The sequence below is a fragment of the Mollisia scopiformis genome, assembly GCF_001500285.1.
Source record: "Mollisia scopiformis unplaced genomic scaffold LY89scaffold_19, whole genome shotgun sequence".
Lineage (NCBI taxonomy): Eukaryota > Fungi > Ascomycota > Leotiomycetes > Helotiales > Mollisiaceae > Mollisia > Mollisia scopiformis.
The window spans coordinates 33,952-46,151 of record NW_017263599.1 but is presented as its reverse complement, the minus strand read 5'-3'; the positions used below and the strand labels follow the sequence as shown (position 1 = coordinate 46,151).

At 49.1% G+C, this 12,200-nt stretch overlaps 4 protein-coding genes across 4 annotated transcripts; 2 read left to right on the top strand and 2 right to left on the bottom strand.

The window, feature by feature from the left end:
* Nucleotides 1-586: 586 nt before the first annotated feature.
* Nucleotides 587-3,016, top strand: LY89DRAFT_699108 (uncharacterized protein; the record flags this gene model as incomplete). The annotated part of the gene is made up of 5 exons (XM_018217033.1): nt 587-896; nt 1,005-1,333; nt 1,364-2,143; nt 2,194-2,505; nt 2,558-3,016. The coding sequence occupies 5 exons, from the start codon at nt 587-589 to the stop codon at nt 3,014-3,016; spliced, it is 2,190 nt and encodes a 729-aa protein (XP_018067507.1).
* Nucleotides 3,017-4,297: 1,281 nt separating this feature from the next.
* On the bottom strand, nt 4,298-6,945 carry LY89DRAFT_737135 (HbrB-like protein; the record flags this gene model as incomplete). The annotated part of the gene is made up of 2 exons (XM_018220219.1): nt 4,298-5,291; nt 5,339-6,945. The coding sequence occupies 2 exons, from the start codon at nt 6,943-6,945 to the stop codon at nt 4,298-4,300; spliced, it is 2,601 nt and encodes an 866-aa protein (XP_018067506.1).
* A 927-nt stretch (nt 6,946-7,872) lies between these two features.
* LY89DRAFT_153390 (uncharacterized protein) lies at nt 7,873-8,579 on the top strand. The gene has a single exon (XM_018205430.1). The coding sequence runs from the start codon at nt 8,170-8,172 to the stop codon at nt 8,500-8,502; it is 333 nt and encodes a 110-aa protein (XP_018067505.1). The 5' UTR covers nt 7,873-8,169; the 3' UTR covers nt 8,503-8,579.
* A 78-nt stretch (nt 8,580-8,657) lies between these two features.
* On the bottom strand, nt 8,658-11,990 carry LY89DRAFT_591238 (uncharacterized protein; the record flags this gene model as incomplete). Its single annotated transcript, XM_018209642.1, has 4 exons — nt 8,658-9,249; nt 9,296-9,404; nt 9,454-11,862; nt 11,909-11,990. 4 exons carry the CDS (start codon nt 11,988-11,990, stop codon nt 8,658-8,660), a joined length of 3,192 nt encoding a protein of 1,063 aa, XP_018067504.1.
* Between the last annotated feature and the right edge of the window lie 210 nt (nt 11,991-12,200).

Here is a 12,200-nt window from a genome sequence, read left to right as displayed (position 1 = left end):
CCCTCTCCCTCTCCGTCGCCAGGGTTCACTTATATCCTCCCGCAGAACGACCACGACGACCATCGCCATCCCCGAGTCGCCTCTGTTGCGTGCGCGTAGCCACCAACCCGCCTGCTAATCACGACCTGCGTGGTTACTGTCGTTTCTTGCCCGACCGTACCTTTGCGACACGGCTTTTCGCTGCATAGGGGGATTTTCCAGACGACATTACTGTCGCACCTCGTCGTGGCACGCACAGGCGACGGCTCGAGACAACGTCTGCCAAAACAACACGCTCTTTTGCGAGTCGACTTGGAGCTCTCTCGGCGATCTCTTTCAAGGAAGAAGCTTTCGCTATCTGCGCGATTTAGGCTGTATCCGATCGCGAGCAAACTACATCGCCAACAACCACAGACTTTAGGACGAGCAGCAAAGTCGGAATTGACACGAGCTCATATCGTGCGATACCCAGCAGGAGCTTCGGCGACGCGCGAGGCAGGCTTCGTCGGCCCGGAAGTCGGTGGAGGTGGAATTAGTGTGCAGCGGCATATGCGTCGAAGAGGCTTGACTTGGAACTCCACGTCGTGGACATTCAATCACCTACAACATGATGACGAGTCTGGCACAAAGTTACTCACCACACCCGGGTGGAATGCAGCCGCATCCAGGCATGGCCCAAGGTCATCCAGGGATGGCTGTACCTCATAATCCGGGACAGCCAGGACAACCAGGTCCGGGAATGCCTCAGCAGCTGCATATGGGAGTCTCTGGTCCAGGACCTCAAGTCAGTCAAGCTGGAGTTATGATGGGCGGCATGCCACCAGGAGCTGGCGGACCGAGTCAACACGCGCTACAACATTTGAACCCAAACCAGGCGGCGCAGCAGCAGCAACTGTTCCAGCAACAGCAAATTGCTTGTAAGTGACGTCTTTTTCTAAGTCGAGGAAATTTGTGCAATCTGGTGGTAGCCTTGTGTCTTGATGATACCTTAACGGGCCGAGAGCTGACATGGATCCTAATTATAGTCGCGAATGCCAACCCCTCAATGCAACAAATTCAGCAACAACAGATGATTCAACATCAAAGGCAACAACAAGCTGCCCGACAAGCGATGCTGGCTCAGCAATATAGCGGAATGCCAATGCAGATGGCGAACGGGATGAACCAGATGACACAGGCACAATTTCAAGCTATGCGAGGTGGTCCAGTTGCTCGACCGGTAAACCTTCCACAACATCTTCAGCAGCAACAGCAGCAAGTTGCTGAACACAATCTCCAACAACAGCAGCAAGCCCAAGCTCAAGCCCAAGCACAGCACCAGGTATGGTTTTCCGAGTCTAGAATCTTCAGTCGTGTTGCGCTTGAGCTTTACTAACACTTACAGCATCAACAGCAGCTCATAATGGCCCAGCAACTAGCAATGCAGCAACAAGCAAGTCAACAAGCCCAAGCAGGAAACAATCCTCAGGGTCAAGGGAACCAGATGAATCCGCAACAACCTCAAAACATGCAAGCCCAGACAGCCATGATGCAACAGGCCCACCAGCAACAACAGCAGGCGGCGCACGCGGCTGCAGCCTCGCAGCAAAGTCAAGGACAACCCCAACCTCAGCCCCAAAGCCAGCAAGCCCAACCTAATGCTCAAGCTCAGGCACAACAACCACAACCTGCGCAACAGCAGCAACAAGGCATTCAACAACAACAGGCGGTCGCAGCAGCCATGTTGCAACAACAGCAAAGGCAGGGAGAAAAATTCAAGGGGCAATGTTTGATGAAACTCATGCAATTTGGCGATCATTTAAGCAATTTCGGTGCGACCTCGAAATCACTTGCATCATACACCGCCACTGGTGCACAACGCCTGGCTGCACAGAGCTCTAAACAGCGAGACGACTTGAATTACTGGTTAACATTTGTGGATCGTTTCTTCTCGCCGAAAGGAGTCTTTCGTCATTCTCTTTGGATTTTGGACGAAACATCGAACAAGCAATACGAAATAACATACCCAGCTCTTCCCAGATATTTTTATACACATTTTGAAAGTGGGGTCAAGAATATGCAGATGATCATGGAAAAGGGTACAGAAAAGGAGTTGCCAAATAACGGGCATTACATCGAAAGCCAAAAGTCCAGCTTCGTTTATTGGTTCGACAATGGATCCCAAGTAAGTTGGCACATGCTTCCCGAGTCACACGTATCTCTAACAAGCGACAGTTGGTTGCAAGCGGAACATTAAAAGCACATTTTGATGCAGATCAGAAAATAGAGCTGCTCGAATTTGTCACCAGCAGCCATGAAGAATACATTCCACGTGCTCAGGTCCTTGATGCTGCACGACCACTGCACGAGTGGTCAAAAGAATGGCGCAAAGTCAATGCTCCACCAGATGGCAAACAATCCCCGGAAATCAATAAAAAGAAAGCCAAACCGATGAAGTCACCGCCTCAGCCTCCTCCAGAAATTGATCTTCCTGAGTCCTTGGTCTCAAAAATGGGAATAACTCCTTTGGTGTTTCGATTTCTTGAGGTATGCATTATCTTTCTCCCTACTAAGAGTATAGCTCGTTGACTTTTCGCAGATCGCAGAGGTGATGGGCCAAATGAATCCGCTCTTCGGCTATTCTCATCAAAATTCCTCTCTTGATCCTTACGCAGCCTTAAATCAATATGTAGCTACAGTTGCTGTAAACGGAGCAGACAACTCTGGTGGACAGCAACCAAATCCGACAGGACCCCGAACACCAGGAATGGGCAATTTCGGTATGGGCGTCTCGCCCGCACAGGCCCACCTTCAGCTCCCTGATGGTTCACCACATGTTAGCGGTAGTCCAGCTCCTGGTATGGCCCCTCAACATAGCCAACATGGGACAAGCTCCAGCGGACCGAGTGCAAACACCAGTCCCAATACAACCAACAAGCGAAGAAGACCTAGTGTGAAGGATGAATCTGAAGTCCAAGTCAATGGCAATCCGTCAAAAACGGCTGTGAAGCCAAGTCCAAGAATAGGAGGCAAGAGACAGAAGGGGAATCCAGCTTGAGAGGAAATGTGAAGTTTGTCTCGTCGCACCCCCACAATGTCGACGCCGCTTGCGTCGATCAGAAGGAAGTCGCGCCACAATCGAGCCGATTCGCTGGTGCCTTGCTTTTTTTTGTCGACTGTTGCAATTCTACCAAGCTGAAGGTAGTCGACCGAGGTGCTATTTTGTTGTTCGTGTACAGCGTAGCGCCGACGATATGCCATTATTATTTTTACATTATCTGGTATAGTATAAGGTGGGAGGCTTTCAGTCTGTCAGCATATCAGAAGGGAGGGCGTAATCTTGTAAATTATCATTGTTTGGGTTGCTGTCATGAGAGGCGTCGGCGTTTCCTCGCTCACTCGTCATATGGGGCGTCTGTCGCGTTATTGGAATCTTTCTGTGTGACTTATACCCGTGTTGGGAAGCAAAGATACGAAAAATGCCGGTTTGCATGAAACGGCAGGATTTAGGACATGGCGCTTGGGGAGATACAGGAGTAGCGCTGCATCAATGTTAAAAGTTGTCACAAAGTCCAAGACGAGGAGAGTGTTGGGTGGAGTTCTATTGCATATTGATTTGTGAATGTCTGTCCTGTTAATGTGACTTACGATGCCCATAATGTTCGGTCCTGTTATAAATTCGGTGATAAGAGGAGTGCTAACGAGTCTTTTAAACATGAGTCCGAGTCCGGATGCATTGATAATCATTGATCAAGATGCCAATATGATCCAAGTGCAAAGAGCAGAGTAACAATAGACAGAGAAACGGTTGGAGAAAGCAAATTACTCAATGTTGATATTCAATACATAGTCCGACAATGCCATGACTCGAAGACAAAATCTCAATCCGAACAATAAGAACGAAATATAACTTCTCATCCTTTCATAGTAAAAGAGCGAGGTAAGATTATATCAATGAGGTCTGTTCATTACATACCCTTGCACATGCATTGTTCAGTAGAGCCTGAAAGATTGAGAGAGACTTTTCGGGCGGGGTGAAAACAAGAAGCTGAAGTCACGGCAATTCAATGTCCCAACCCATGACAGCAATTTTCGATATCATAGTAATGCATTGTTCATATCCTGTTGTCAGTCCCAATGCAATTGTGTCTGGAGATTTCCAACTATACACCCTGTTCATCCCCATCCTATTTTGGCCCATACTCATACAAAACATACATATCCAAGAGGCTTTCCTACTCTTAGGCCCGCTCCTGGCCCGAAACGCCCCGAAATTCCGTGTTATACAATTCATAGTATCCATCAATGCAGTAATCCTGCTATGCCAGAGGAGATAAAATCAAGCCACTGTCCCTTCAACCCTCGAGTTCCCTCCAACAAAGGGAACCCGTGCACCCACTAGACCTCGTCTATCTCTTCCCATTCGTCCTCTGCCTAGCCAGTTCAGTTTTAGTCCTCTGGTGAGCTCCTCCATCTTCTTCTGGTTGCTCTCATCCCCACCTCCATCAACACCGACGGAAGCAAGGACACTCATACACTGGAGCATTCTACCTACTGTCTCAGTGAGTTGCTTTCCGCTGTCTTCGACTGTCTGTGCTCTTTGTCCTCTGTTCAACGGATGTTGTGGATGTGTAGAGGATGGCGTGAATGGTCTTTGCGGAGGTGGTGGAAGACCTGCAATACCCAAACCTGAGGAGGCAGACGGCTCAGAGCCATAAGATACATTGCTTATTGCTCGGCTTCTGTTACCACTTCCATCACCTGAGCTGCCAGATCCAAGAAGAGTTGTAGTGTGGGAACCATATGATGCATGTGCTGGGTCTAGAGACATCGCGGTGGAGGGACGACCACCAGAGAAGGAATCTGGCGAGGTTGAAAGAATATCAGCTGCTGGCAGCGACAACGATATCGAGTCCAGGGATAGCCGTGAGAAGATTGTTTTCAGCGTATCAAATCGAGGAAGGATAACAGTATCTCGATATGCCGTCAAGACTATGCGGCGAACCTCGAGGGCTTGACTTGCGGGAATGTTGCCATTCAAATCTTTCGAAGAAGATGGTAAAGCACCCCAGAAGTCACGGGCCTGCTCGGATGTCATGAGTGGTCCATGACCCGAGAATTCCAAGTCCAGGGGAAGAAAGACGGCCTGCATATATGGTAGAATAGAGGTAAATGTAAAGAGCCACATCTCTACTAAGTGTGGAATAAGACGATCATCGGGTGTGCGATGTAGCATTTGGTCGAGAGAACTGAAACCTGTGGCAAGGAGATCTCGAAGATCCTCGACAATGATACTGGGGGCGCGCTTTTGTATGCAACGTTGGATATGAGTTCTATTTACGTCAGTCCACAGCACAGGGAACATAGGCAAAGGACCTACGTGACAAGCCGATTGAGCTCCTCGACCGGCAATCTGAGATCCTCTCCCTCAAAGATCACCAGTAACTTTGCCTTCAAAAACGGCCAAGCATCATCAACACCCATATTATTCAATCCATACTTGCTCAAATCTGCTCCTTCAGCACCATATATACTAGAAGGGTATCCATAACTCCCAGCACCTGATCCAAGATAGGAAGCTCCGCCTGCAGAGCCTAGACTGGATGGACCTGGCCAGTCATTACTGTTCTGGTACGAAAGCTCACTCTCCCTCAAAGCATCTGACTTCTCTTCTTTTTTCTTCTCCCTCAATGCCCTGCCTCCATGCCTCAAATCCAATCCACTCATACTCTTCGCAAAACTTGTACTTGTGGGACCTGGACTCGGTGGCAGACTGAAATTGTATAGACTGCTTGGTGCACTTGGATCGACTGGTTTCGAGTTGCTCGCAGCTGAGGATAGTGGGAGATGGTGATCTTCTTTACTGCTCAATTTATGCTTCTGTCTCGATAAGAAGTGGTGCTTCTTCTCTTTGTCCTTTTCCGGTGGAGTATCAACTGCCCGAATCGTGGCCGAGGAGGAGTTCGCCATGCTGTACATACTTGCTGCGCTCGACATGCTATCTGCTAAACTGTTGGTACTAAAATTGTTTCGCTGGAGGGACGCTAGTGTGTATGAGGCCATCTTACTAGGACTGGGCAGCGCGCCGGCTTTTGCCTCTTTATCTTTACTTATTCCTATTTTGCCAGGCCGGGAGAACAGCTTAACTTTGGATTTCTCTGTCTTAATTGGTTTGTCCGGTTGCATGCGAAGTTGTGAATCGTGGTCTGATGGCGGAAGTCCTGGTGAGGTATTCGGAGACTTGGGAAATACTAAATTGGCAGCCGTTTGAGCAGCGTTTCCATGAGATCCTCCCAGCAATCCATTCTGATATATTTGACCTCCAAAGCTATTCTCTCTTGGACCCGACGCTTCAGTGAGACTCAGCAGAGGAGGACTCGTCGGCCCTCTTGATGGTCTTCGACTTCCAGAATTGTTCGATGCAGCATCCGCTTGGGGAGTGGGGACTGTTTGAGAGCGTTGTCTAGTGTGTGTTTGATGCTGCATCGCGGCTTGGGCAGCGATTTGGCTCGCGCTCAGTCCAGTATTAAGGTTTGCCATACTACCCAAGTTCGATGCGGCAGCTGTAGGTAGATACGGTTCGAAAGACCCTTGGGTCTGGGAATGTTTCCTCCCGTGCCCGCCGCGGTAGTGGTCGCTGATGGAAGTCTTGGGCGCAGTACTCAACGGGGATGCATTTCTCAGCGGTAGGTCGGATCTGGCCTGTACGGTATTGATTGTAGGACGAGAGAAGTTCTGCAGGCTGCTCGTACTGGAGTTTGCGTTGGAGGCGTACAATGGGCGTGGAGGGGTCGGCGCATTCTGCAGTCGTACAGGAGCTGCCGTTCTAGGTTTATTGATGGTGAGAGGTGTTGAGTCTTCAGAAGATGAGGATTCCACTCGTCGCAGAGGAGGTCGCGAGGAGGCTGATTGCGCAACCATGGGTGAAAAGCTCCCTGGTACTCGAGTTGGTTGAGGTGTCCCTGCGGGCTGGAAGTGCTGCGACATGGTTGCTGGGCTGTGAAATGCACTGTGTTTCACATAACTTGGGTTGATCGGCGGTGTGGTGGGGGTTGATAGCAGCCTTGCTGGGCTGTCAACTCAGCCTGAAGGGTTGGAGGTGGGCATTCGAGGTTGAGGTGTTGCGAGGATTGTTCAAAGCTGCTGAAAGAGCTCTCGAGGGCATGATTCTCCTCGCAGAAGCAGCATCCACGGAGATGGAGTTGTACTGACGGAGTAGGTTGTAGAATGGAAGAAGAAGAGGAGGAGGAGACGAAGAAGTTGGCGTCAAGATGTTAACATCGATGTCCCGTCGTTCCACTAAAACTGCACTCACTAAGATATGACATATCTACTAGTACTTCGTCTCCTAGTCCCTCCCTGTTACTCACTCCCTTTCTTTATTTCCCCCTTACCTAGCATTCTGTATTATCTACGTAGCCTTGTAATTATGTATTCTTCACTTCCTTTTCATACTAATTCCTCGAATTCATTCTTCGTCGGTCAGGGTCATTTTCAGACCTTGCTCTCCCTTGTCCAAAAGATCATACGGTGTATCTGCATCAGACTACCCGGGGCAACGACGGAAATATCTGCCAAGGTCCCTAGACAATGCTGCTGTCCCATTTCTTACCACTGATTCAATTTTGAGTCTCAGAATACTCCTTTTTCAGTGGAATATTTACTATGGAAACTCTTCCATTTCTCGAAGTGTGACTGACGTATATAAAAAGCTAAGAAAGCTGTCATCATGGATTATACACCTAAATATATGAACTGTAGAGCAAGGAAGTCGGGTTAGAGTCAACCTTCAATCTTTCACTATCTTTGTACAGCAGCAACACATTAGGATAGTACCAAGCATTTGAAGGTCAGAATGGAAAGGGTGGTACTTGAACCCGTGAGATATGTCGAGTCTAATTAAGACAACCCTATCTAACTAATGTCCCAAGCTGCTTTCATGATCTTGGGCTCTCATGGGTAATACAATTTTCTAGGCTCATAAAACTCTATAAGACCATATATTGCAAAGTATTTGATTATCCCAAGTATCGAAAGACTTTGAATGATCTTCACCAAGCAGAAACCTGCTTTAAGCGGTTGAGGTTTAAGCAGGCTGCCGTACGCGGGGCATCATAACTCAAAACATTCTTTCCATCAACCCCACCAACGACATCCACTATCAAGGTAAACTGCTCCTCCTCAGCGACATAATTCCAAACTTCAACTACAATGGCAGACTCCAAACCCTCCAGTAACTCATCACGAACCCATCAGATTCTCTCCGCGACCTACAACTCACCCACAAACGCACCCTTCACGCATACGACCAAGCTCCCAACTCCAGCAACGACAGCTCCCAAAGACCGAACTGCCTACCTCTCCTCCCTCAAAGCCGCAGTTGCCGACCTCCAAGATGATATCAACACCGACCTCACCTCGCGAATGGAAGAAGATAAAGCACGCGAAGCCTCAGCGAATGGGACCTCAAGATCAAAGGCCAAAGGAGTGGACGAGTCTAAAGAAGAAGACAACTACGGAGAAGAGGTCGTCGAAGAAGATTGAATCCTCGTTAGATGCATTGAATCTCTGATTACACGGCTTCGCTGCCATATATACACGAAAGAGAACACCAGCAGCAGAACTCCGCGCTATGTATGAACGGAACGGTCTCCTCATGTTCCTCCTTCTACTTTCTTACAACGAGCCGGCTATCTGGTTTACGCACGGCTCCAAGACCCCGCTCTTATATGCCCAGTCCTGCTTCCCGGTTGGCCAGTCGCTCTATTCAAGCATCCGTAATGCACAACCTCGTTGTCTGGCAATACGGCAATTACGCTTCCACCAAGTCGTTTGTGACACACGCCGCAGACACGCTCGTCCGACACTACGACTCTTCTATTTCTGCCGGCTTGACCGCCAGGCGCTCCATCACCAAGTAAGAGGGCCGCTTGGGAGGACACTACTTCACTTTTGCGGAGGCCGGCCACGACTCGGGTTTCGTTGACGATCGAGTTTGCTGCTCGAATTCGGCCCCGGAAGTAGGATTCTAGTGATGCAACGGGAAGGGACGTCGGTATGAGGTTGAGCGTCGAGAAGGCTGGGAGACGGGATCCATGTTTCGAGAGCAGGTCGAGAGCAGGTGCCCAGTTCGGCTCGTGGGGTGGTGGGGGTGTAAGATACAGCGATAGGAGAGTGTGATATATCGAGGGGTTGGAATCTTCTTGGTCGGACATGTGCTGCGATCCACGTCTCAACTGAATGGGTGATGCCACAGCAGAGTCTTGTGTCAGGTGGATACGGTTGCAGTACCTAATCTCTATTAGTCTATGCAAAGCGACACCGAATGGAGACGTACTCTTCCGCCTTAGCAAAATCCTGAATCTTGAAGACGTAAATTTCTAGCGCTTGCTTGTGTTGGCCCATGTTACTCAAAACAACGGCCTGTGCCTCATAGAAATCGGCATCTGCAAATAGTGTCAATGGTATATTTTCAACGCAGGGTACGGAACCTACCATCCCTAGGTATCAATCCAAAGGCTCTCGAGAGTGAGTATTGTGTGCTCGATCTCAAGAACGAAGTCAGTCCACCCATTAATGACCTCCAAGTATCCGTGTCCCTGTCTTCTCTGGTCCTTAGTCGCTGTATATACGCTTCTACGAGCCGATTGTGAAATTCTGGCGTCAAGTCGTTGAGCTCGTTGATCACATGTTCTAGATACTTGACCTCCAGACCCAGGTCTATATCTTGTAGGAAACCAACCACCTTGTCTCGCGGAAGAGTCTCAGCATTCTCAGTATCTGCCAAAAAGACTTCCATGCCAAGAGTTGGGTCTGCTCTCAGTGGCCATTCGGCAAATTCAAGTATCAGGTCAATCATTTCTGGCGGCAAATTTTGAAGATAGCCTACTGTCCGCTGAGGGCCATGAAGAGCTGCTGGACCATCATCCTCACCCTCCGAGGTGCCAAATCGTTTCAATAGCTCAAGTGCAGGACGATGCAGCTTCTTGCCATGGAAGAAGTCAACAAGGTCGTTGTATCGACCATTTTCTAACAATTTGTCGTTGACAACATCTGGATCACAGAAGTTGGGAATGCGGAACAGCGATGCTGCCAATGTTGGTCGTGCAAGCATATAAGCTCGGAATAGGGTTGTATCGATGAGTTTAGCAGTATCTCGCAACTTTGCTTCTCTGTCTTTCTCAGCGTCGGTCGCCGGGGCGGTGAGAAGTGATTCGAAAGCATGCTGTGATGACCCATTTTGGCTGTCCTGCTCGACTGGCTTCAGTTTGCCTGTCTCTGCATCTATGAAGGCTTTCATTCTGTTTCGGGCTTGTACCAAGAATCCAGAAAGCGCCAAGACGGCAGTAATGAGATCCTTCCCTTCCAATGGGCCGTCTTCAACAGGCCTTGAACTGCTACCGGCTTCGGACTCGCCTCCATCCAGTCTCATAAAAGAACGAATAGAGGAAGTGTCGGAAGCCGTTTTGTTGTGGGTCTTAAGCAATTTGGCTACTCCAGCTGGCTTTGGCGACCCAATGTCTTTACCAGTCTCGCCATTCTCTGACTTATCTCCATATTGAGCCTCTTTAGCATCTTTGGCATCGTCGCTTTCAGAATCAAGATCTGGAGCGCTTTCGTTGATAATAGATAAGTCACCGGCAATGATTCTGGGGAAGAGTTTGATTACTCGCTCTGGAGGTGCTTGGACATCCTTGGCCATGAAAATGTCGACGGCATCTTGGTATTTGCGTTCATCAAAAAGTGCTTGAGCTTTGAGGATCTTGATTTCTCGAAGCCTTTCCTCCTTGTTTTTCAACAAAGCATCCTCAAGCATGTTCAATATGCTGATCGCCTCGTCATACTTCTCCTTCTCCACAAGCTCGTCAACCTGAGAATCGTAGTCTGTGGCTCCCATCCGCCATATGCAACGTTCACTTGCGACATGGAAGCCTTTACCAGCATGGGCCAAGCTGACTGTTGGTGGAGGGAAATGCAATTGCTTTGCATTCGGTAACGGTATTGACTGTAACAAGGACAAAGTATCTGGATTTCTGACCTCCAGCGAACCCTGGGACGGAGACTGTAGGGCCAGAATGTAGGGATAAGAGTACCCGATGGCATCTGGCGCTTGTTGCCATGGGATTTGTCTCTTCTCCAGTGGCTTTCCAGCTGAGGTCACAAAAAGAGTGTTGATGTCCTTAGCTAGCAAGAGCTCCCCGTCTGCAAGTCTGCTGGCTAACGGTTTCGGTATATAGCTTCCCAGACCCATGTATCCCATGCTGGCAGATCCAACTCCTCCAAAGCGTCCTCCTTGGGCACCAGCTGCCCCGCCAATGGCTCCTGGTCCAACAATATCTTCAATCTCCTGGCTGATGACGTCCACAATCACATATCCCGAATTCATACCACATATGATCTTTGTCGCAGACGCCCAGGTCAAAGTTCTGATAGCTTCCGTCAATGTGATCTCGTTCATATCCGGCTCCAACTCGGATTCGTGCCATGACCATAATAATAGTCTCCTCTTGACAGCTACTGCTAGCCGTGATATGATCTCAGGTATACCCGTGGCAGAATCCTTCACAATGTTGGAGGTAACAGCAAACGTGGTTGCATTTTTGGTCTTCGACAATTGCTCTTGCAGGCTGTAGGATTGCAAGTCGTGAATGGAGATGTAATAATTCGAGAGAGAGATCAGGACATTGGCTTCTTTTATGATCGCGAGCTGTTCAATACCTCGAGTCGAAAATTTCTCTACTTCCCGCAGAAGATCAACGGGTTTCGTTCCGGCAGAAGAGTTTGGTCGAGAGGGGGGTTTGTCATCGGTCTTCGCAGACCCATTTTGCTTCTTGTCCTCTGGTATCTCGTTCACTCGGTATACCCGCAGACTTCCTGTACTCAAACCAACAAGTAGTCGATCGCCTGTATCATATCAGTATGCATCAAAGGTCGGGCAAGACGTGCAGACCATATGCTAGGATAGATTCAATCTTGAACTTGTCCCGTTGCCTGAGCTCAACAATAGGTCGAGCTGTGAAGGCGGAGAGCATGGCTACGATACGCCAGCTTCAATAGATTTCGTTCCAGAGCTGGACCGCAGTATCATCGGAGCTGTCGAGCCATGAAATAGTGGAATAGTATTCGTGTCACGGGTGTTTCGTTCGGCGGCGCATGTTTCTGTGGTGCTGGAGCTCTCCGGTTTTGGGGTACAACAGTGACGATGTCTTGGCGCGCAGCCGATCCGACTCAACATCTCAAGT